Source organism: Bubalus bubalis, chromosome 22 (genome assembly GCF_019923935.1).
Source record: "Bubalus bubalis isolate 160015118507 breed Murrah chromosome 22, NDDB_SH_1, whole genome shotgun sequence".
Taxonomy (NCBI): Eukaryota; Metazoa; Chordata; class Mammalia; order Artiodactyla; family Bovidae; genus Bubalus; species Bubalus bubalis.
In genome coordinates, this window is record NC_059178.1 from 19,654,439 (window position 1) to 19,676,538 (window position 22,100).

The following is a 22,100-nucleotide window of genomic DNA, read 5'->3' on the forward strand; positions in this document are numbered from 1 at the left end:
GTCCACTGCTAGGAGTGTGTGGTGCTCACCCCATCCTCAGTTATGCAGACTTTGAGTGGGACTGGCATTTGCAGTGATGAGGAAAGGACTGAGTGCAAAATCAAAGGATGTGAGTCCAAATTAGTCCCAAGCAGGCTATCTGGTGGAGAAGCTGATTTTGAGGCATTAGTCCAGTTCCTCACTGTGTTGGACGTTGTTCTGGAAGCAAGCGTTTTGCACTGTGGTCAGTGGCTGTTCCTCGTTACTGCGGTATCAGAAGCATAAAGCCCAGACATAGTCGAGGGCTGAATTCATGCCATAAAAGGTGTGTCTACTTCTCCAGCACCAGAAATATTTGAAGGCAATGGCGATGGCTCCATATATGTCAGGGAAGAGGGTGTTCCTGGGAAAAAGCAGGCGGAATGTCAAAGTAAATTTATCAACATAAAAACAGTGCTTTTTAATCATTTTTCAGCCATATTAGTTGTTAAAGGAGAGACCACGTCGGGCAGCATCGTGTGCTGAGGGTGGAAGAAATAGGACTTAATGTCGGCAGCTGAACCAACTTCTTTTCATGCTAATGCACACAGCAGTCTGGGGAGGATGCTGCCAAGAATAATATAGAATATTCTGAAGCCTACAGTGAAAGCTTGCAAAAAAAGAAATCTCATTTTACTGAGTTCTTGAAAGAAGGAAACTGTGGCAGGCAGTAAATTAATCCTGTTATTAAAAGTGGTGCTGCCTACATGAAGCCTACACACACACACACTTGCCTACACATACACACACACACACACGCCTACACACACACACACACATATTCTTCAGCCCTCATGTCTCCTTTTCTATAGCTGTCTCAGATCACTCAGGGACCAGCATGTGGGTGGCCTTTGAACACTGATTTCTCTTATTTCTAGATGAAGATGCCACTTAGTCTCCACTTATAATGGAGTCCAGTAATCAGTCCTGATTTATTTCAGGTTGAATGGCATGAACTTCCTAATAGTTGACTACTTTTGTTATATTTTTGTTTTAACTACTATATATTTTGTTATAACTACTTTTGTTATATCAAGTTCAATGGTTCATCCTAATAGTTTAGACATACTGATTAATGGAGGGTTAGCTTTCCAAATTTGAAATCTTGATGGATCTTATAGATGATTAAGTTGTGAATGAGACTTAGTATTAAAAATCTAAGAAATCCAGCAAGAAACACTGCCATATTATTAGGGTTCTAAGCACCTCTCTTAGGTTTTTCAAAGGACCAGTGATGTAAAAATCCAACTACTGTGAACTGGTAGTCTAGTAGAATTTGTATAAATTAGGAAGATAAGTTACCTTTTGGGAAAATTACAGAAAAGTAGTGTTAATTAAAAATGAGACAATTAATGAAATTAATTAAGAATTAAAAACTGGAATTTAAAAGTTAGTATAAAATTAAACATGACTGATTATCAGCTCTCTTTAAAAATTTTTCTGGGGAAAATAAGCTTTAAATTCTTTAAGATGAATAGATTTAATCTTTATAGATTAAATAGATACAATCTTTATAGACTAAAGCTTAATTGTAATTATTATTTAAAAAAACTACAAGATAAATCTGCATTCTGCTAGTAATAGACTAGTAGACAGGTATAGTGGTCTAGTTATAAATTGTTGCATTACCTAAAAGCGAGTTGACTTAGGTAAAGGGTACCTTCCTCACATGAGAATGAGTGTTATGTGAAGGATGATGAGTGATTTCTAAAGAAATCAGTAAATACCAAGACACAGACCTCGGTGACTCTGGATGACCCCATTTACAACACTAACCCTCCTCATCAAGAGATTATGGCGGGTGAGCAAAGAAACAGTTTCAATGCTGCACCTTTTCTCTGCACTTACTTACCCAGCCTAATTTCTTCTTCATCACAATAGTAAGAGAGCAGGTTCTATTTTGAGGAATTGTAGGAACTGTGGATTTAATTGTTGGGCCCTTCAGACTCAATGAAACAGATCTATTTCTGAGTATTCAGAAAGCTTAAGGAATTATGTACTGGTATAAAAGCTTTATTTACTCATTGCAGTCACGAGAGGCCATCCATGCTGTTACTCTCAGGATCGAGTTGCTGAACTGAACTGAACTTATGTGATGAGAAATTTCTGCTTCTTACAGTATCTGAAACATATAACTGATGGATTCAGTGTTGACTGACAGACTTCCAAGTACAGTCAGCTTTCATACATCTCTGGATAAAAAAGTAGTGTTAAAATACAGGGACTGCCTGTACGTGTGTTTTCTTATTTGACGAATACTTCTGTTCCCCTTTGTGTCTGGCACGTGTGAACTCGGTGGTGGTGGTGTGGGGAGCAGAGGGCAGGTGCTGCGTGGTAAGAGTGTGTGGTCAGATGGCTGCCTTCTGAACCGTAGTGGAAGGGACTCCCTGGTGTCCTCCTAGAAGAACTCATTTCTGCAACTTTTTGAAGGAAGCACTTGGAACCAGACCTCTGCTGGATGTGGAGGTCGGAGATACAAGAAGAGGGAAGAGAGGGATCTTGTCCTGTCTGTCAGCTGTCCTAAAGCATCACCATGTGACATTTATAAGTTTCACCAGATGTGAAACACAGGAGTATGTCCTGGAGGAAAGAATTTTACACAGACAGACAATGAATAAGGTGACTTGGCAGTCTTTCCTGTCTCTCGTTTCTTTGATGGTTTTGCTTCCTTAGGAAAAATCTGCAATTGTTGGGCTTTTTTTTCTGCTGCATTGTAAATACTTTGCAGCTGTTTCTCTTGTCTTTACTGTTTTCTATAAAAATCACCATGGTTTTGAGAGGACATCCTTTTAAAAGCCATTGATGGCTTCAGACAGCAGAAGGAAAATTATTGAAAGTATAAACACAAAAAGAAGTTCTAGAATCACTGACCTGACAGCACTGTTTTGTCTCTTGGTAGTGAGGTTGCTTATTCCGAATAATGTGTATCTACTGGTCTGGCAAGTTAAAATAAACAAAGCATTTTGAGGCCGTTAAGGAGTATTTAGAATGTACTTAGTTGAGATGGAGGTTCTAAACATTTAAGCTCAGTCCTCTTGCAGGCGATTCGTGGTGGGGGCCTCTTTGGCCTTGCTGAAGGGTGTGGAGGAAGGGAGGACACATTCTTGCTAAAAATTCAGCTCTGAGGGCACTTATTTTTAGTAAAGTCAGAGATTATTACCTTCAATTATTGTGGAAGTTAGAGTGTGCATAAATCTCTTTGTGATCATATAATACATTGTAAACTAGTACACCTGCATTGCAACCCAAGTATTTTGTATAAATGTTATGTGGCCATCTTAAAAATTTCACATTTGCAAGAGATTTTCTCCCTTCTATACTGATTAAACTCTAAGTTGTCAAAGTGACATCTATGTTTTCTCCTACTTAGAGAGTTTTTCCTGAACTATCTGTTTTCACCTTTAAAAAATGAAATTTGTTAATGAGACCAGTCCAGTTGTCTATAGTTCAAATGACTGTACTAATGTTGATAATGCTCTTTACTTGATAACTTGTTATCATGCAGTTTCTAATTGTGATCTCTCTAAGCCTGGCAAGGTCTTTTTTGGGGAAAATTCCTGTTGTCATTCTTTGAGGGAACTTTCCACATAATTTTGGATAGTTGAAACCAGGTAGAAATAGTGGGAAAGAGTGCATTCTTAGCTAGAGTGAAGAATTTTTTTTTCCCTAGAACAACCTGATCTGTATTGTAAAAACTTGTAGTGTCCACAGTAAATCCCTGAGGCAGAGGACAGGGTTCCAGGTGCCTGCGTGGCCCCTGAGAGGTGTGGGTGCTGGCATCTGATAGATTTTTACAAAGGCAGGGGGTGTGCTCCGTGATTCCAGGTCGTGGACCATGAGAACATCACACTGCATAAGAGAGCGTTGCTGTTTACCTTCTGAGGCTTTTCTAGCTCGAGTGTGCCTTGCTGACAAGTTCAAAGGCATATTTTGCCCGTAAGCTCAGGTGACTCCTGGGTGGCAACTTCACACATAAAATAAAGCAGAAAATTCAACAATTAGGCCACTGTCATCAGTCAAACTGGATAATTTCAGACAAAAATAAACGAAGGTGGATTTTTAGAAGTGGTTTGATTCTTTTAAATGAAAGTTTGGGTATTAGTCATCTGTTCTTGCATACAAATTACCCAAACATTTAGCAGCTTGAAGCAACAAACCCTGCCGCAGAGTTTCTAGGAGTGGGGAATCCAGGAAGTTTCAGCAGGCGCCTCCGGCTTAGGCTCTCATGGGCTGCAGTCACGGTTGGTCAGGATGTAGTCAAGGTCAGTCAGGGTGCAGCCTGTGAGGCCCTCTTCCAGGCTCACCCATCTCCTCTTTTTCTGGTGCAGGCTGGCTGCTGGCTGGAGACCTCGGCTCCTTCCTTTGGGGCCTCTCCTTGGGGCAACTTGCAACCCAGTGGCTGGCTCCCCTCAGGGACCAGGGGTACCCAGGATAGAGGCCCCCAAGAGGGATCCTGGTACTTTCACTGTCTCTGGTCACTCAGAGCCCCAGGTCCAGCCCACTCATGAGAGCAGGGGGTCACATATTGTATGGATGTGAGAGTTGGACCATAAAGAAAGCTAAGCGTCAAAGAATTGATGCTTTTGAACTGTGTTGTTAGAGAAGACTCTTGAGAGTCCCTTGGACTGCAAGGAGGTCAAACCAGTCAATCCTAAAGGAAATCCATCCTGAATATTCATTGGAAGAATTGATGCTGAAGCTGAAGCTCCAATAGTTTGGCTACCTGATGTGAAGAACTGACTCGCTGGAAAAGACCCTGATGCTGGGAAAGATTGAAGGCAGGAGGAGAAGGGGACAACAGAGGATAAGATGGTTGGATGGCATCACTGACTCCATGGACATAAGTTTGATCAAACTCCGGGAGTTGGTGATGGACAGGGAGGCCTGGTGTGCTACAGTCCATAGGTTCTCAAAGAGTTGGACACGACTGAGCAATTGAACTGACGACCCTCCTTGGGTTGTCCCTGCATCTCCTTAAGTGTTTGGGACTTGGTGATAAATAATGGGAGCTAAAGGCTCTGCCCTGAGAACCCAGGAGTGGGCTCATTTCTCCCTCTTCAGAGTTAGTGTTTGGGAATGTCCTCAGTGTACACATTTCCAGTGTGAACGATTTGATACCTCACAGAACGAGGTTATATAAAACCAAAACAGTTACAAGCATCCTGTGGAAGCAAGGTTCTGGCCCCTTGAGGCCCTGATGGTTTCCTGGGGACGAGTCAGACAGGTGAGGATGCGGAGTGGAGGCGGCCAGACTTCCTGATGGAGACGCAGAAGTGGGACGAGCTCACAGGCTCCAACCTCAGCCCGGCTGTGCTTCCTACTCCTGCTGCTTTGTCATATGTAGAGAGAATAAAAACAGGATCTGTGCAAGGAGAGTGGTGAGAGTGAGAGGTAATGCACAGATAAGGCTTGACGTGGGGCAATGCTGGTGTGAGCTGACACTGACATGAACTCATGTGTCCCAGGCATGTGTCTCCAGAGTAATCTGCCTGAAATGTCTTCTTATCCACGTGGTCAGGGACTAGTGATGTCAGCTCCACATTCTCTCTGACAAACGTTCATCCCCATACTTCTTCATCCTGTGAATCTGTTCAATGGACCAGCAAGTGAGTGGGTCCCTGAGCCTGGGGGCCCGTCCTTGTCAGACAGGGTTCCTGAGATAACTGGAGTCGAGCCTGGCCGCAGAGCGTTTGACAGACTTTCTTCTCTCATTTTTCCCTTCAGTCTCACCTCTCCTACTACCCATAGCCTCCTCTGAACACCTCACATACTCACAGCCCGTGCCCTGCATCTCTGAGGCACTTTTCATCTGTGACAGGTTTCGTTCCTGTCACAGGGGTGCTGGTGCTGCCTCCTGGTTTGGTGATGGGAGCACTGTCATTCCCCGATTCTCACCACACTCCGTGTGATGATGGGCACAGACGGATGCAGCTGTGTTTTCTTCTTAATGGAAGATGTGCTGTGGTCATGCAGCCGCCAGACGCCGCGATGCCCGAGGCCACCGTCACCGTCACTAACGCCCTCTTCTTTTCCCGCAGCCTGCGCCTTCCGGTACAACGGGCTCTCCTTCGTCTACCTCATCTACCTCCTGCTCATCCCCCTGTTCTCGGAACCAACTAAAGCCACCATGCAAGGTAAGAGCCCCTGGCTCTCTGCTCCAGGGCGGGGCACATCTGGGGGTCCCCCGGGTGTTGCTATCGGAAGGGAGAGATGCCGGTCCAGTGGGGAGCTGGGGTACTTGGTGGTGATGAGTTTCTGTCACTCGCAGTTGTTTTTCCCACACATATTCCCCAGCAGGCCTGCATTTGTAGGTTTACAGAGGGTCTGGAAGGTTCTGGAACTCAACGTGTGGTCATGAAAATGAAGTGGATCTGCAGGTTCTCTGTGCTGGGAGTAGGCGGTGGGAAGTGCAGCTAGGACATGAGCAGGAGGCCTGGGGAGGAAGCCGGCGGTTGCGAGGGCTTCACACGTCAGCTGGGATCTGTCGTGTGTGCCTCAGTCAGGTACAGAAAGACACAGATTCCAGTGCTAGTTTTTCAAGTGTGCGATTGCAAACCTGTAGCTCCTTCCCCAGTGCGCTCCAGGAACCTGAAGGCATAGAGAGAAATAGTCACTCTTTCTTGAGGCTCCGACAAGGAAGCTGGCCTGATTTGAAGTTCTTCACAAAGAGAGAAATTAAACTGCACTGAGTTAATCGAATTAATTGTTTTTTTGAAACGATGCCATTACAAGAAATCAGGACTGTGCCCTATGTCTTAGGTGAGAATGATGGCCCTGTGTTTATAGCAAAGGACAGGAAGTCAGGCTTGACATGGGAATGGCCATGGCTCCATGGTGCCAGCTCATAGTGCTGACTTCTCAGGAAAAGCAGTAAAGTCCTGGTGTAAACAGAGTAGTAAATCATGACTCTGTCTTTCCTGTTCTCCCCCGACTGTTAAACTGATTGTTCATCCTGATGGTTAGGACTGCAGATGCACTGTTGGTTTTCTTGCCTTAGGAAGAATTTAAGTAATAACTCTTCTAATTCGCTTAAATCTTAATACACACAGTGAAGAAGGGCTATAGAAATGTGAGTCTATACAAATCCTTATCAGACCAAAAATATGTTGTTTACGAGACCCTGCCCACCCAAGCCTCCTTCCTAGAGTCCAACATAAACAAAGACATTTAAACAGCATAGCTTCTGGCCTCCTAACCAAGATGGTAACACACAGGCAACTCCTACCTCATGGCTGGGAGTTCATGTATTAAAGAAAGAAGGTTTCACCTTTAGAATTAAGTGTTTTAGAAATGAGTACCTGTTTGTCCTCAATTAAATGATCTGTTGCTTTTCTGTCAGGGTGTCCCCTTGTTTTATCTGGAACCAGGTCATGGGGTTTCCTTGTCACACTCAGTGATGACGCCTGGCTTTGCTTCTTCCCAAGTGACCCAGCCCCGCTCTGCCCAGGGCCTCGGTCTCTGTGGGGGTGGGCGTGTGTAACGTGGCCCATCATCTCTGCCCGAGCACAGAGAGGGTGACTCAGTCAGGAAACACACAGGTGAAGGATGAGATCAGACACGCAGAGCAGTTTCTGTGTATGGGAAGCAATGTCTGAATCCCCAAAGTGTCGCAGGTCAGAACACAGACAGCATCGTGTACACAGGTGTCTGCCTCCCCCCAAAACACACCCCAACCACCTGGGGCTGAGGGACCAGCAGCTCAGAGGGAGCCTGCAGGCATCTTTCCAGCTGTACCTGGGGACAGGGCTTGAGGTTGTGTGTCCTGTCCTCCCATCCTTCCTGTCTTTCAGCGCCAAGGGGCATGGCCGAGACTCACAACCTTATCTATTTGCTGTGTCTGGAATCGCACAGGGACTGGAGGGAGGGAGGCCCCATGTGGTCTTTATGAACTCATAGGACTCACATTCTGGCAGTTCTAATTCTGTGATTGGAGGCACCCAGCCCAGGCGTTTCTAGTGGAGCTGTGGTCCAGGGTTCAAGTCACATGGTCCAGGAAGATGCCTGTGTGGCATCCACACAGATGGTGGTGGACCTGGTGGACCTGGAGGGGTGATGCTCTGTGGCTTTGCAGAAGTCTTGGGGTCACACACATTTCTCACAGATGGGTAGGAAGGTCCAGTGTCATCTGGGAGAGAACTCTAGGGAATCTGCTTTGCCTGCCGTTCAGGGCCTCTGCCGCACAGATGCACACACACACACATGCTCACATGTGCACACACACATACACACATGTGCATGCACAAACACATACACACTTGTACACACATGCACATGCCCCCACATGCACACATGCACACACACACCCCCGCATACACACACACAGGTGGGCATGCACAGTCAGGGCTCAGAGGATGGGAACTTCTAGTAAGTCAATGTGCAAATTGCTTCTCCCTTCTTTCTCCTTGGATTTCTCAGCAGGAGTCAGATGTCAGAATAGTTCAGGCTCAGGGTGGTCTCAGTGAAGCCCCTCTCCTTGGGCTGGGAATCTCCATCCTCCCAACTCTATTGGCTCCTCAGACATTCTCCTTGTCCCCCGTCCACTCAGGTCTCCCCAGAGGCTGAGCCAGAGCCCACTTTAGTGCAGTTAGTTATGGAGTCCCTCCTTATGCACCACCTTGAAGATGGCAAGGGTTTTGCTCTTTTGTTTGCGACTGTGTTTCCAGGACTGGGGACAGTGCCTGGTGTCTAGCCGTCTGTCCAACAATATTTACAGAATGAATGAATGAGTGCATTTGTTTTCAGAGTCTAGCGTTCTTGGCATCTAGGAACCCAGGCCTTGTCCTCTGCTTCCCTCGGCCTCCACGAGAGCAAACGTTGCAGGACAGTTGATCACTCACACCTGTCTCTCCTCTGGAGACAGAAGCTTGGGTGTGGGGTAATAGGTCCTGGGAGTTTGCTACTTTAGATTTACTGGGGATCAGAAGATTATGAATAATTGAAGAAATCAGAATGTTGTATGCTTTCCTTACAACGTTAAGGATTTTATTGAAGCCTAAGATACTGAAGAAAGGCCAGGAAATCTTCACTTGCTGTTTGCTTAGCAATGGGCTTTGCATTTAAATTGAGACATCACTCCATTAAATAGAAACTAATATGTAGTTAACTTCAGGTGGCCCAAATATTCCAAGTTGATGAGATATTAAGTTCTTTAACTAGACGTGTATGTATTAAGTTCCCTATGCCTATGCATAATGCGTATCCTCATTGTGATGGAACAGTTGGTATTTTGTTTGGATGGAACATAAGTGGTAAAATGTATGAGATATAAAAGTCCGTATACTGTGTGTACTCAGCACACACTGACTAATGATAACATGACTGTTATTTTGAAGGATAATGTTATTACTTTGAATATCAGAGTGAGCTAGATTTAGAAATCTCAATCTCATAGCTAGTCCTAACCTCAAGATATTTCCTAGTGCTCTTTAAATATCAGATAAGAATTGTGTGATATCCAGGCTTTCTTGTTAACAAGCCCAGGACACACAGGTACTGTGTAGGTGGTCATGCTCTTAACCCCTGTGTTGTCTGACCCATGCCCAGGACAGAACAGTGTTCTCAGTATTACAAGCACAGAGGGAAGCCTAATCACTGAGTAAATACTTGTTGGCTGATAGAGTACCAGGCCCTGGGCACAACGGTCTGGAGAGATGATACGGGTTTGTTGAGAGGAGACATTTCAATTTGCTTCAGTGCAGATTGATGACATGTGGATATTATATAGAAAATACATCTTATTGAGTGTGACTGTTTATTTCTTTCAACAAATGTTAATTGAAAGACTGCCCTTCACCAAACACTATGTTTGAGTTTGTGGAGAGTAACAATGAGAAGAAAGCATGGTTCTTCACCGTCATGGTCTCCCAAGCATGCTGGCTCTTGTGTGTTTCCTTGAAGCTATCTTTGGAAGCCATGGACTTATTCCAGTGATGCTGTCATTTTTTTAAACCAATCTCAGATTAATCCTCTGCAGTCTCCTTTGGACTTTGCCTTAAGTAGCTTCAATGGTGGGCTTCCCAGGTGGCTCAGTAGTAGAGAATCTGCCTGCCATTGCAGGAGTCAGGGGTTCAATCCCTGGGTTGGGAAGCTCCCCTGGAGGAGAGCATGGCAACCCACTCCAGTATTCCTGCCTGGGAAATTCCACAGACTGAGGAGCCTGACAGGCTACAGCCCATAGGCACACAGAGGTGGATACAACTGAAGTGACTTAGCACACACGCATGCAGGCTCCATGGTGGCAAGTCACTGCCCTTTTAAGGGGGGTCTGATGTGATAGTATTTGGAGTCAACTTTGATGGGGAAAAAACTGGAGATGAATTAGTTATATCAATTTTAGAGAAGAAAAAAAAGACAAAACCTAGAGTATTGAGTGTAAAACAGTGTCTGAAGGTCAAGCCTCATGATCATTGAGGTTTAAGATTTATTGGATGATACACCCGAGTGACAGAAAAATGGAACATCTTTCTGTGGTGGGTTCATGTGGATGCGCAGATGTATGAGACTAAGACGCTGGGCAAAGTGAGATGGGGGAACCAGAAGGCAGCATCCTGAAGGAGGTACTGATTAGCTCGATCTACCTGAAGTCTTGACCACAGCCATCCGGCTGCGCCTACCTGGCCCAGACCAGAGAGTCGGGTGGAGTATCTTCAGAGGCCTGGGGACTGAGGGTGCTAAGAGTAGGTCAGTTTCCTACGTGTCGGGAGCTGCGGTGAGTGCTCCCTACACACGACCTCATTTAATTAGAGGATGGAAAGTGATTGATTGAAATGGCAGGAACCCCCCTCCACTCTGGAATGGAAAAACCCACTGGGTTATAAATCCACTCAACAAGCTAGGAACCTGCATGGTGAGGGGCTGGTATGACTGCACTCTCCTCCTGCCATGGAGGTTGGTGAGCCTCAGTCACTTTTAGGACAGTCTAGACTCCTGACCAGTTCCCGTCCCACTTTATCAGCCTTTCCACCCATCAGGGAGCGTTTCCGCCATAAGGCTGGGACTCACCATCTGGTTCCACGCACCTGATCATACTTTCTTAGATTTTGGTTCTGTAGATGTTCAAAGTCCCGAGTCTTTTTCGGTTGGTTTCAACAGAGTTTTATTTACATCTTTGCCTGCAAGGACAGCTCTTACTGTATCAGTAAAGTGTCCGGGGTCTGGGGTGAGAGCCACAATCTGGTGTGGGATGTGGACTTTGCTGTAAATCTCTTCTGTCTCCTTGCTCAGTCCTGCCGGCATCTTGTCTTAGTTCTTGTGCCCTCCTGCAGGCTGGGGAGGGTAAGAAGGTCTTCTCCATTCTTTTTTGTGTGTGTGTGGTGGGGAGAGTCATTTACTTATTGGGGGCTGTTTGAGAAGGAGTTCTCCAAATGTCAAGACTACAATGCTTTTTGGGCAATACTAGTTGTTGATCTGCAGTGAAGATATCTTAGAAGCATCATTATTTAATCAGTTCACAGGTGACATGTTGTGTCTCTCTCTCACACACACATGTGCACGCACACACACATGCACACACAAACATGCTGAAGGACCAGAGACAAGGGTAGTCTACGGTGGGTAATTATTTCTAACTGCAAAGCTGTTGTTTGGTTCAGGGACCCTCAGTCATCGGAAGCCTTCTCTGAGATTGAACGACTCATAGGTGGGAACAGAGCCCTGAGGGTGGAGGGGAGGGAAGGGCTTTGGGTACCTGGGTGGGTCTTCCTAGGTCTCCCTGTTCAGTCACGGAAGCCGGGTCCTTCTGAAGCAGGTGAAGCTCACCTGAGGGTCCCAGCATGGCTGAGACACTCAGGTTGCCAAAGGAAACCAAAGGGACCAAACTTTCAGGATATGCCCTCCAAATATTTTTCAACATGTGGTTTTTGTGGAGAAGATTTTCTCCTTTAGTTGAAGGGGTGGGTTTCTAAATTTTTTTTTCCTACATAACTTTTTTGTATTTTTTTGAGCAAGGTAACAATTTCCCTGCTGTGTTTGCTTATGTTTACAATGATTCAAAAGTCATTAAAAAGGTCTTTTTCTCGTAATTCGGCTCTCTTTCAACATTTGGGAGGAGGATAGCGTTAGAAGGCGGGTGGTCAAAGAGAGGCTTCACTGTGCTTTGAGGACAAAGGCGAGCAATTTAGCAGGTCGGGTTCATTTCCGTAAACTGTTGACAAAGTTATTCGAAAATAATAAGAAAAAATATTTTATTCTCTTCAGCTCTGAACAGGGTCCTAGTTTAAGAGGAAATTGTAATCATCATAGGATAGTGTGTGTGTGTGTGTGTGTGTGTGTGTGTGTGTGTGAAGTAATCACCAGAAGGCCTCACCCTCATGTTCTGACCCAGGAAACACTTTACCAGAGTCACTGAAGGCTCCTGAGAAAAGAAAAATGATGCTGCATTTGCCGATGTGAAGAGGCAGAGCGGTCTGTAAATTGTAAAGCTGTGTTTAGACATCAGAGAGGAAATAGTAGCAGATATTTTAAACTGCTGGCATCTGGTTTTTGTTAAAAACACTGTTACTCTTTATACCATTAAACTTATTATTACTGTGGTTTATTATGTCATCATAAAGCAAAAGGCAAGGAAATATTTAATTGAGCAAATTATTTGGGGGTAAGTGCTTTATTATCAATATCAGCTCAACCAAACAGAATGCTACCAAAATGATGAGATGCTTGCTTCTTGAATTTTTGAATAAATTAATGGTAAGATGTTTAGGTTATTTTATCTGTTCTTTTTTTGGGGGGTGGTTATTTTGAATTTGGCAAAGAGCATTCAGTGACACAGAACTTTCAGGCACACATATAATTCTCATCTCAGGAAACACAGGGTCATATTATTATATGAGTCAGGAGATGTTTTCAGAAGTCCTGACCTTTGCATTTTATTTGGCTGTGATCAACCAAATCTGCAGTGTGACCTCACCAGTGATTTAGGTGCTGTTCATCATGACAAGGTCGGGGGTGGGTGAGGGGCCTGAACTGGATGTCAGTTTGCTGATTCAAGCTGGAAATGACTCTCTTGTTTATTCACTTGATGGACACACACTGCTACCCTGTACCAATGCTGTCCTGGGCATTTGGACGCTGAGAAATGGCACAGGATGTGCATTAACAGCACAGTCCTGGGCAGCAGGTTCCTTCAGTTCCCAGGGTCCTGGTTCTTCCCCCCATGTTGACTCCACATGCTGGTCCTGGACAGAACACTAAGTCATCTGCTGTGGAGTCAAGTTCATGGATACTGTGTCCCGTGCTTGTGCTGAATAAATGGTTAAAGAGCTCAGAGGAGGAGGTCATCCCTTTTACTTGAAAAATGTATCTTCCCTTCGAAAAGGTTCAGCTGATTTGATTTGCTTCTCTGTGTATCTGGAGTCCATTGGCTTCAGTTTTGAAGCCGATTTATTTCACAGTCTGGACGAGACTAATTTTTGATGGATTGACTTGTTAGAGTCTAGGCTTGGCTTTGCATATATCCATTTCTCTTAAACAGACCCACGTATGTTTGCAGATTCATACAAAAGAACCCTTTCAGATGAAGACTTACATTTAAGTTTCAAACAGTGCTAATTGCTAATTGGAAGAACAACTAGGTAACACATGCAGGGCTTGTGTCTGCCAGGCGGCTCCCCCAAGCTTTCTACACCTCATTGAGTCCTCCCAACACCCCATGAAATAGGAATCCATACTATTTATGTTTTACAGAAAAGGAAGCTGAGAAACACACAGAGGTTCATGAATAATTCCTGAAATGAACATTAAAAAAAAAATTGATCCAATAAGTGAAAGCTTCTAAAATAAATAATTCAGTTACTAACCCAGGCATTTCCCACATTCTACTGGTTTTATTATAAAATTAATACAGAGTGAAAATAAGTGGAGAGATTTTTTTCATATAATCCAGCCGCCTTGTGACAATGTAAGTGGACGGTTATAGTACTGCAAACACCATTTAGGATATTTTCTCAGCATTAAGCAGAGAAGAGGATCCCAAGGATATTTTTTTCTGAATACTTAAAAGTTATTCATTTATCATGTGTTGACTAAAAGACCATTCACATTTATCTCATTCTATAGATTATGTTGTGTATAGACATCTAAGAGAGGGTTACTAAAGGCTGATCATCTAAGAGCCTCTGCCACAGGGTCCTGGCCAAGAGAGTGTGTGAAGCCTGAATTCTGACCCCTATTTTGCTGACCAAGAAAAAAAAAATACTCCAGTACAGGGTCGAGTGCTTCTGGAGGAAGGGGTCCCATGGGGGAGGCAGCAGCAGTAGTCCTGCAGGGAAAAAGAGAGCACAGAAAAGGCATGTTTTACAGCAACACACAGGCTCCTGAAGATGAGTCCCATTTGTTTACTCAACACAATCCCGTCAACTCCCCTCCTAACCCCCCAGCATCCTTGAGATGAGCCCTGAGTGACCACCAGGCAGTGGTTAGCCTGTAAGTTCCTGCTTCGTCTCCCCAGAGAGACCTGGCCACCCCGAGGCCACAGAGATCCATCACCACTTCATCTCAGTGGAGACACAGAGGCAAGTGGTGGAAGGGCTAATGGCCAGGCCGGATCTGGACGGCAGAGCGATGGGCACCATAGCCGCGGGACCAGGTCTTCCGGTCCCAGATGCCATACTGCTCTGTTTTCCTCTGTTTCTCAATTACTTGCTTGCGGACTGTACAATAGGTGAGGATTAATCATCTCTTTGCTGCCAGGCTCATTCAACAGCCAGCTTATTGGAAAGGCATGATCGTGCATGCTGGCTGTGCTGGCTGTTCATGAAGGTGAGAGTAAAGCAAACACTTGTCCATCAGAGGAGCTGACAGTGTGATGGGGGCTGGTGGGCTGTGTCTGTCTGTAGATGGCAGGGACTGCTCTGTCGTTCAGCCAGATGCTGCTCATCAAATATTCAGCAGCCAGGGCGTTTACAAAGGCCTGTCGTGGGCCCACGCGCAAGCCAAAGGGAGCCAGAGGCCAGGCTTCTGGACGTGGGGCTGGGCTTGGATTTTTGTTTGGAAATGAGACACTGGCTTGTTGCATTGAAGGAGGGGGGTGGGGGGTAGTTATCTGGGGAATTAAACATATTTGTGGTCCAGAATTTTGCTGTTGTTTGGACTCTGGGTGTAATGCTCCGACAAGAGTCTGAATTAACAAGTCCCCTGTATTAATTCTCGGGACCACCTGTTGCAGGAAGATAGACCTATGTTGAGTGGGGGTCCAGATGAAGTGTTGATTCATTCCTTCATTCATTCATTCAGTCATCTGAAAATTATTGATGAGGCATTTACTCTTTATAAATAACATGTTGAGAACCAGCGATACCACAGAGAACAAAAGTAAACATAGCTCCAAAATCCAGAAACTTACTCTCCAGTTGGTAATACAAAAGGATGTTTAATTTTTTAGAATAGGTTGATCCTTATCATTGGCAGGTTCTGTGTTTGTTAATTTGTCTACCTGCTAAAATTCATTTGTGACCCCCAAGTGATGCTCACAGCACTTTCATGGTCATTGTTGGACCCTTGAGTAGTGGCAGGAAATTGGAGTTACCAGCCGTGCATGTGCGGCTGAGGAAGGTCAAGACCAGGTCTCCTTTTGGGTTCAGCTCAGACTGTGAACAGGACACTAGTTAGTGCCACGTATACCACGCTTTTGTTCTTTGTGTTGGTGATATTGCTGCTTAAAATGTCCTCAAGGGCACTGCACTTCCTGAGCTCAGGGAGGTTGGACATATGATTATACAACCCCACTCCTGGACATATATTTGGAGAAAACTCTATTCGGAAAGATACACGCACCCCAGTGTTCATAGCAGCCCTGTTTACGGTAGCCAGGACATGGAAGCAACCATAATGTCTGTTGACAGATGAAGAGATAAAGAAAATGTGGTATGTATACGTAGTGTAATATTACTCAGTCATAAAAAAGAATGAAATAATGCCATTTTCAGCAACATGGATGGACCTAGAGATTACCATACTAAGTGAAGTAAGTCAGACAAAGATAAATATCATATAATATCACTTATGTGTAGAATTGAAAGAAATGATACAAATGAACTTATTTATACAACAAAAAAAGACTCACAGACATGGAAAAAAAAACTATGGTTACCACAGGGAAAGGGGATCAGGGAGGGATGAATTAGGAGGTTGGGATTAGAAGATAAAAACTGCTACATATAAAACAGATGAACAACAAAGACCTGCTGTATAGCACAGGGAAATCTATTTAATATCTTGTGATACCTATAATAGAAAATCATCTGAAAATAATATACTATATCAATATTTATATTGATACATATCTGAATTCAGTTTTTTAAAATGAAACAAAAAGGAGGCTGGGATGTGCCTTGTGAGGAAAATGCATTTATCAGAGAGACTACATTCAAGCAGGAGTCACAGTGCTATTGGCCGTGAGTTCAATGTTGATGAATCTGCAATAGGTATTGAATAAGGTGTCTCTAAACAGGTTACATATTGATCGGTTGATGAAAATGTTGTAACCAAAGGCTTCCAGGATCCTACTGTGTTTCCCCAAGGACCAGTGGTCAGTATTATCCACTCAGTGTTCAGGGCATCATCACTGAGCGTCACTGCCACAGGCAACAGGAGGTGTGTGTGTGTGTGTGTGTGTGTGCATGCTCAGTCACACAGTTGTGTCCAACTCTTTGCGACCCCATAGACTGTAGGCCACCAGTCTCCTCTGTCCATAGGATTTTCCAGGCAAGAATACTGGAGTGTGTTGCCATTTCCTACTCCAGGGGATCTTTCAACCCAGGGATTGAACCCATGTCTCTTACATCTCCTCCACTGGCAAGCGGATTCTTTACCACTAGTGCCACTTGGGAAGCCCTGATGAGAGTTAAATGCATATGTTTTGCACTGGAATGTGGGGCTCAGGGTTGACCTGAATGAACACACATGAGGACTCTAGGGGGTGATGGTTACAGGAAGCCCAGCAATGCCTTCCTCCTTAAGGACTGAGTCTCTCCTGGAGAGAACATAGATGTGTGAACAGTCACCATCTGCCAGGAGCTCAGAACATGGCCCCACTACCAGGACAGTGGGACCTGGTTGGAATAAGGAGGAGACACTCTTTCTGCTCAGTTTCAGGTTATAAATTTTTAAAAATTAATTTTTATTGGAATATAGTTGCTTTACAGTGTTGTGTTAAGTTTCTGTTGTACGGCAAAGTGAATCAGCTGTATGTATGCATATAGCCCCTCTTTTTTGGATTTCCTTCCCATTTCAGGGACCTTAGAGCACTGGGTAGAGTTCTCTGTGCTACAGGCAAGTTAAAATTTTTGATGGGGCTGAATTTTGCACAAAGTGTCAATATAGATTTTGAGTGCGGAGGTGTTACTGTGTCAAGAATTACATGAAGATGTAACAAGTAGATGAGTTCCTTATAGGCTGTTTTACTCAGTTCTCTAGATTTTAGAATAGTTATATATTTTTAAGTGGTATTAAAGCAACTCAGTAATATGTACTGTTTCTCACGTTAAGAAGATCCATACAATTCACGGAGCAGGAAAATGAACAAATTTAGTCTAAACACAAAAAAACCACAGATGCGGGCAAATAATGTGGTAAAATAAACAGTGACGAACATGAGATTTCCTCCAGTTCCAACTATTTAGTTTAAAAATCCACTGACCTTTAGCAACAATTAGAGTGAGTGTCTGGGTCTCAGGAGGGCTTCTGTGTGCTGTTCGCTCTGAAATGGCGTCTTTGTTCCTCTGTGGGTTGAGGGCCATGAGGCCCAGTCACCCCTCCTCTAATCTGTGTGGGCCTCTCAGCTCCTGCACTTGGTCGGCTTGTTCTTTCTCGTCCATCTTGGAGCCTCGGGATTGAATTTGAGGAGTGTGTGAGTTGTACCTAATCTCCAAGTGCCCATATGTGTCTGTACCTCACCATTCAGGTTCCCCCAGGCCAGTCACCCCAGAGGATTGGGGTCAGTGATTAGAGCAGTTTAACTGAAGATAAACCATTCAGGGATTCAGTTTTCCCACCTGCCATGGACCATCCAAATGCCAACAGCAGACTCCTCCTCCTCCCCCATTGTCACATCTTCGGAAGACACCCCAGGTTCTGGGCTGTGTGATGCGGTCCAGTCCATCCAGAGAAGGTTCTGTTTCCACCAGAGGGAGCCGCTTTGTCCCAAACAGTTTCAACTGTGGCATTTCAGGGCCTTTTAGGCAGTTCCCACTAACCCCACTCACTTGGCCTCATTGATACTGTTTTTCCTGTTAAAAAAAAAAAAAGTAATCTTAAGTAACCATTTATTGTGAGTAGTATTTGAACTTAAGTTATGAAAAACAAGCATTTTGGGGAAAGGAAAGTGAGGGAATCCAATCAAACATCCTAGAAAAGAAAGTAGCCCTAAGTGCAAGAACTTAATGATGAAACCAAAACACACTTTTCACCTCCACAATGAGGTCCATTTGAGGAGTAGAGCTCCGAGGGTAGAAGAAAACATTTCAGAAAGGGAAGTACTCTATCCTAAGTATAAAGTTAGGAAGTAATCTATATAAGCACATAGGTAACAGTAGACAATGCCTTTTCTATATAAACAATGCAGTCCTGAGCATCTCAATATTCCAGGTCAAGTCCTCTCAAGCTCTCACTCAGGAATGACAGCAAAACATCCAGGGAAGTAACTACATTAATGACACCACAGACATGAGACACAGTTATCTCATTAGTAGTGGTGATGATGGTTACCTTCTCACTGTATTCTCAGGATATCCATCATCTCTGAAGTCTTCACTGGAGATTTTCTAAGTTAGGACTCAGGGTACAAAGAAATGTAAATAAGTCAACGTCTTTAAATTCAAGGAGTTTCCCATCTAATCCTAAGATTATACTTGGAAATTAAGAGTCAGTGGATAAGTGTAACATCATGTCAATAATATGATGAATATTATGATGGATAAGTGTGAGATCATGTCAATAATATGATAAATATGATGAATAACAGCACAAGTAGCTAAAGTTTGAGTTGTTAGTCGCTCAGTTGTGTCCTACTCTTTGCAACCCCATGGACTTTGGCCTGCCAGGCTCCTCTGTCCATGGAATTCTACAGGCAAGAATACTGGAGTGGGTAGCCATTCTCTTTTCCAGGGGATCTTCCTGACCCAGTGATTGAACCCAGGTATCCTGCATTGTAGGCAGATTCCTAACTGTCTGAGCCACCAGGATATAAATGATATATAAATATATGTTATATATTCTGCAACTAAAGAGGATGGGAGGGCAGTTCCTGAAAGCTCTGATTTTACTTGGGTGTCATTGATTTGTAGTCTGCTTTTCAGACAGTGTTTGGCCACAGCCCTGTGTGTTTTTGCGATGTCTTCTGAAATGTGCAAGCAAGGCCACGCCATCTGGGTGGGATGAACACGTGATTCTCCAAGGTGGCAGTTTATCTGAGGCTGTTGGATTTGTGAGGCTCTCTGTTAAAGGGTTTGAGTCTGTGCATCTTGGGGGGAGGGGTTGGGAGGGTTAATGCAATTGTATTTCCTGTTTGTAATAAAGCGTCAGGAAGAGATATCCTTGGGGGATCTTAACATATCAAGTACTTTAGCTGGTTTTTACTAAGTTTTGATCCTGAGGATGGTGATGGAGTGGAGAAGAAAGTGTGTGTGTGTGTGCATGTGTGGGAGTGTGTTAGGGTGCATTTTCAATAGATCCAATGTCAGAAGGGGGTTATTTATGTCCAGGAGAGGAGAAGAAGGGACAGAATGAGTTAGGAGAACTCAGAACATTTGCCTGAATGTTTGCAAGGAGTGAAGTACTATAACATAAAGCCAGATTGTGGGACATCACAGAAACTTCTCCAAAGCAGCCTGTGTTTTCAAGAAGTCTGTTAAAATGATGTCTCTACCCTATCCTGGAACTTGGCACTGCTTTTTCCTCCTTCTGCCTATAGAAAGCTTCATTTGTGGGAAGAAGTCCAGTCAGTGCCCGGCTGTTACGTTCCGCAGAGCGTGTGTTCCCGCCACCTAATCCGTGCCCAGCAGCCTGGCCCCTGTGCCTGTGTGCAGACCGTGCCTGGTGCTTTATGACTCTCAGTGTCCAAGGGCATTTCCTTCCCACTTCCTTTCTTTCTCTTCTTAACTTCCCTTCTCCATTCTTTTCATCTTCTCTGTGAAATCCTGCAGACAGTGTGAGTCTTGTGAGGACTAATTTTGTGAATCAGTTGTGCTTTAGGCAGTGCCCCCCTGGGTCTGGTATTTTGTGTAAGAACTCACTTATCCATCCACTTCTGGTCAAGTCTGCAGTGGTGGTCATGATCCTTACTGTCTTCTCTATTATCGTCAAGAAATGGAAAAAAATTGAAAAATTAATCATTGCCCTTTATAATTTCTTTTTTAATTTGCTTTTTATTTTACATTGGAGCATAGTTGATTAACAGTGTCAGTGTTAGCTTCAGGTGTACAGCAGATTGATTCAGTTATACATATACACTTATCCATTTTTTTGTCAGATTCTGTTCCCTGTATAGGTTATTACAGAATATTGAGCAGAGTTCCCTGTGCTATACAGGAGGTCCTTGTTCACTATCTATTTTATATATGTAGCTTGCATTTGTTAACCCCAGTCTCCCAATCTATCCCCGCCCCAACCTTTCCCTTTTCGTAGCCATAAGTTTTTGAAGTCTGTAATTTCTAAAAGCATCATAAGTGATCTAATTTGTCTGTCTCAACTGTACCTAAGGGTTGCATGGAGCTCATTTCAATTCTTTTGTATTGCATTTTACAAATGAAGAAATTGAAGCTGCACAATTTATCTAAAGTACTACCAATAAGAAGTGGCAGAGCCAACAGAGGCACCCATGTTTTGCGTTCTGATTCCGGGTACTTTCTTAACTACCATGTTGCTAAGTAACCACAGTGCCATGCCCCCTCCCCCATAGGTGCAGTCCAGTCCTCATGCAGGAAGTTTTCATTCAGGGAACCACATCCCAGAGCTCATGAGTGTTGAAAATGGTGGAGGAAACGATGAAATGGGATTGGGCCTAAACTTTTGGAATGGATGGAGAGTCTGAAATAAGGGCCCTGGCTTACACTTGCCAGGGGTATACTTACCTTTTAATTTCCTGTCATTAATAAGTTTGAGTTAAAAATCAGGGAAAGAAAATACACCTTAGACATAATACTGCCAGCTCAGCGGTTTGAAGGCTTGTGGTTCTTCTCTGCAAGTATTTTACATTATCCAAATATAACATGATGAATTCTATGTGAATAAGTGGTATGGTTTTTATGGCTATGCTGCTTTATAGTAAATCTGGAGAAGAAGAAAGTTATACAGAAGCTAAGATGCCAAGGACCTCTTACCGTATTTGAGCTAATGAAAACCAAGTGTGATGCTGCTGTCTGTCGTATTTTTACTTCTCACCCAGTTTTATTTATTTATGTATTTTTCAAACTGAAGTTTAGTTGATTTACAGCATTTTAGGTGTACAGGAGGCATATATATGTATGGGCTTTACTGGTGGTTCAGACAGTAAAGAATCTGTCTGCAATGTGGGAGACCTGGGTTCGATCCCTGGGCTGGGAAGATTCCCTGGAGAAAGGAATGGCAAGCCACTCCAGTATTCTTGCCTAGAAAATTCCATGGACAGAGGAACCTGCTGGGCTACAGTCCCTGGGGTTGCAAAGAGTCAGACATGATTGAGTGGTCAAAGCCACTACCACCACCCATCATGATATATATGTATGATATTATATATTCAGATTCTTTTTCATTATAGATTTTTACAGGATATTGAATATAGTTCCCTGTGCTATACAGTAGGTTCTTGTTTATCTATTTTATATATAGTAGTGTGAAGGCAGTGGCAACCCACTCCTGTACTCTTGCCTGACAAATCCCATGGACAGAGGAGCCTGGTAGGCTGCAGTCCATGGGGTCGCGAAGAGTCGGACACGACTGAGCGACTTCACTTTCACTTTTCACTTTTATGCACTGGAGAAGGAAATGGCAACCCACTCCAGCGTTCTTGCCTGGAGAATCCCAGGGACGGGGGAGCCTGGTGGGCTGCCGTCTTTGGGGTCGCACAGAGTCAGACACGACTGAAGCGACTTAGCAGCAGCAGCAGCAGTATC

At 44.1% G+C, this 22,100-nt stretch overlaps 1 protein-coding gene across 8 annotated transcripts in view; it reads left to right on the forward strand.

Moving 5' to 3' along the window:
- The window catches only part of PIEZO2 (piezo type mechanosensitive ion channel component 2), a 252,233-nt gene that overhangs the window by 34,268 nt on the left and 195,865 nt on the right, over nucleotides 1-22,100 (forward strand). For 6 of the 8 annotated variants that reach the window (XM_044934794.2, XM_044934790.2, XM_044934791.2 and 3 more), the window contains exon 2: nucleotides 6,057-6,152. In XM_044934794.2, the coding sequence (XP_044790729.1) occupies nucleotides 6,057-6,152 (96 nt within the window). Of the gene's footprint in view, nucleotides 1-6,050; nucleotides 6,153-22,100 lie in introns of those variants that run through there. The other 2 variants (XM_044934792.2, XM_044934793.2) reach the window with 1 other exon arrangement.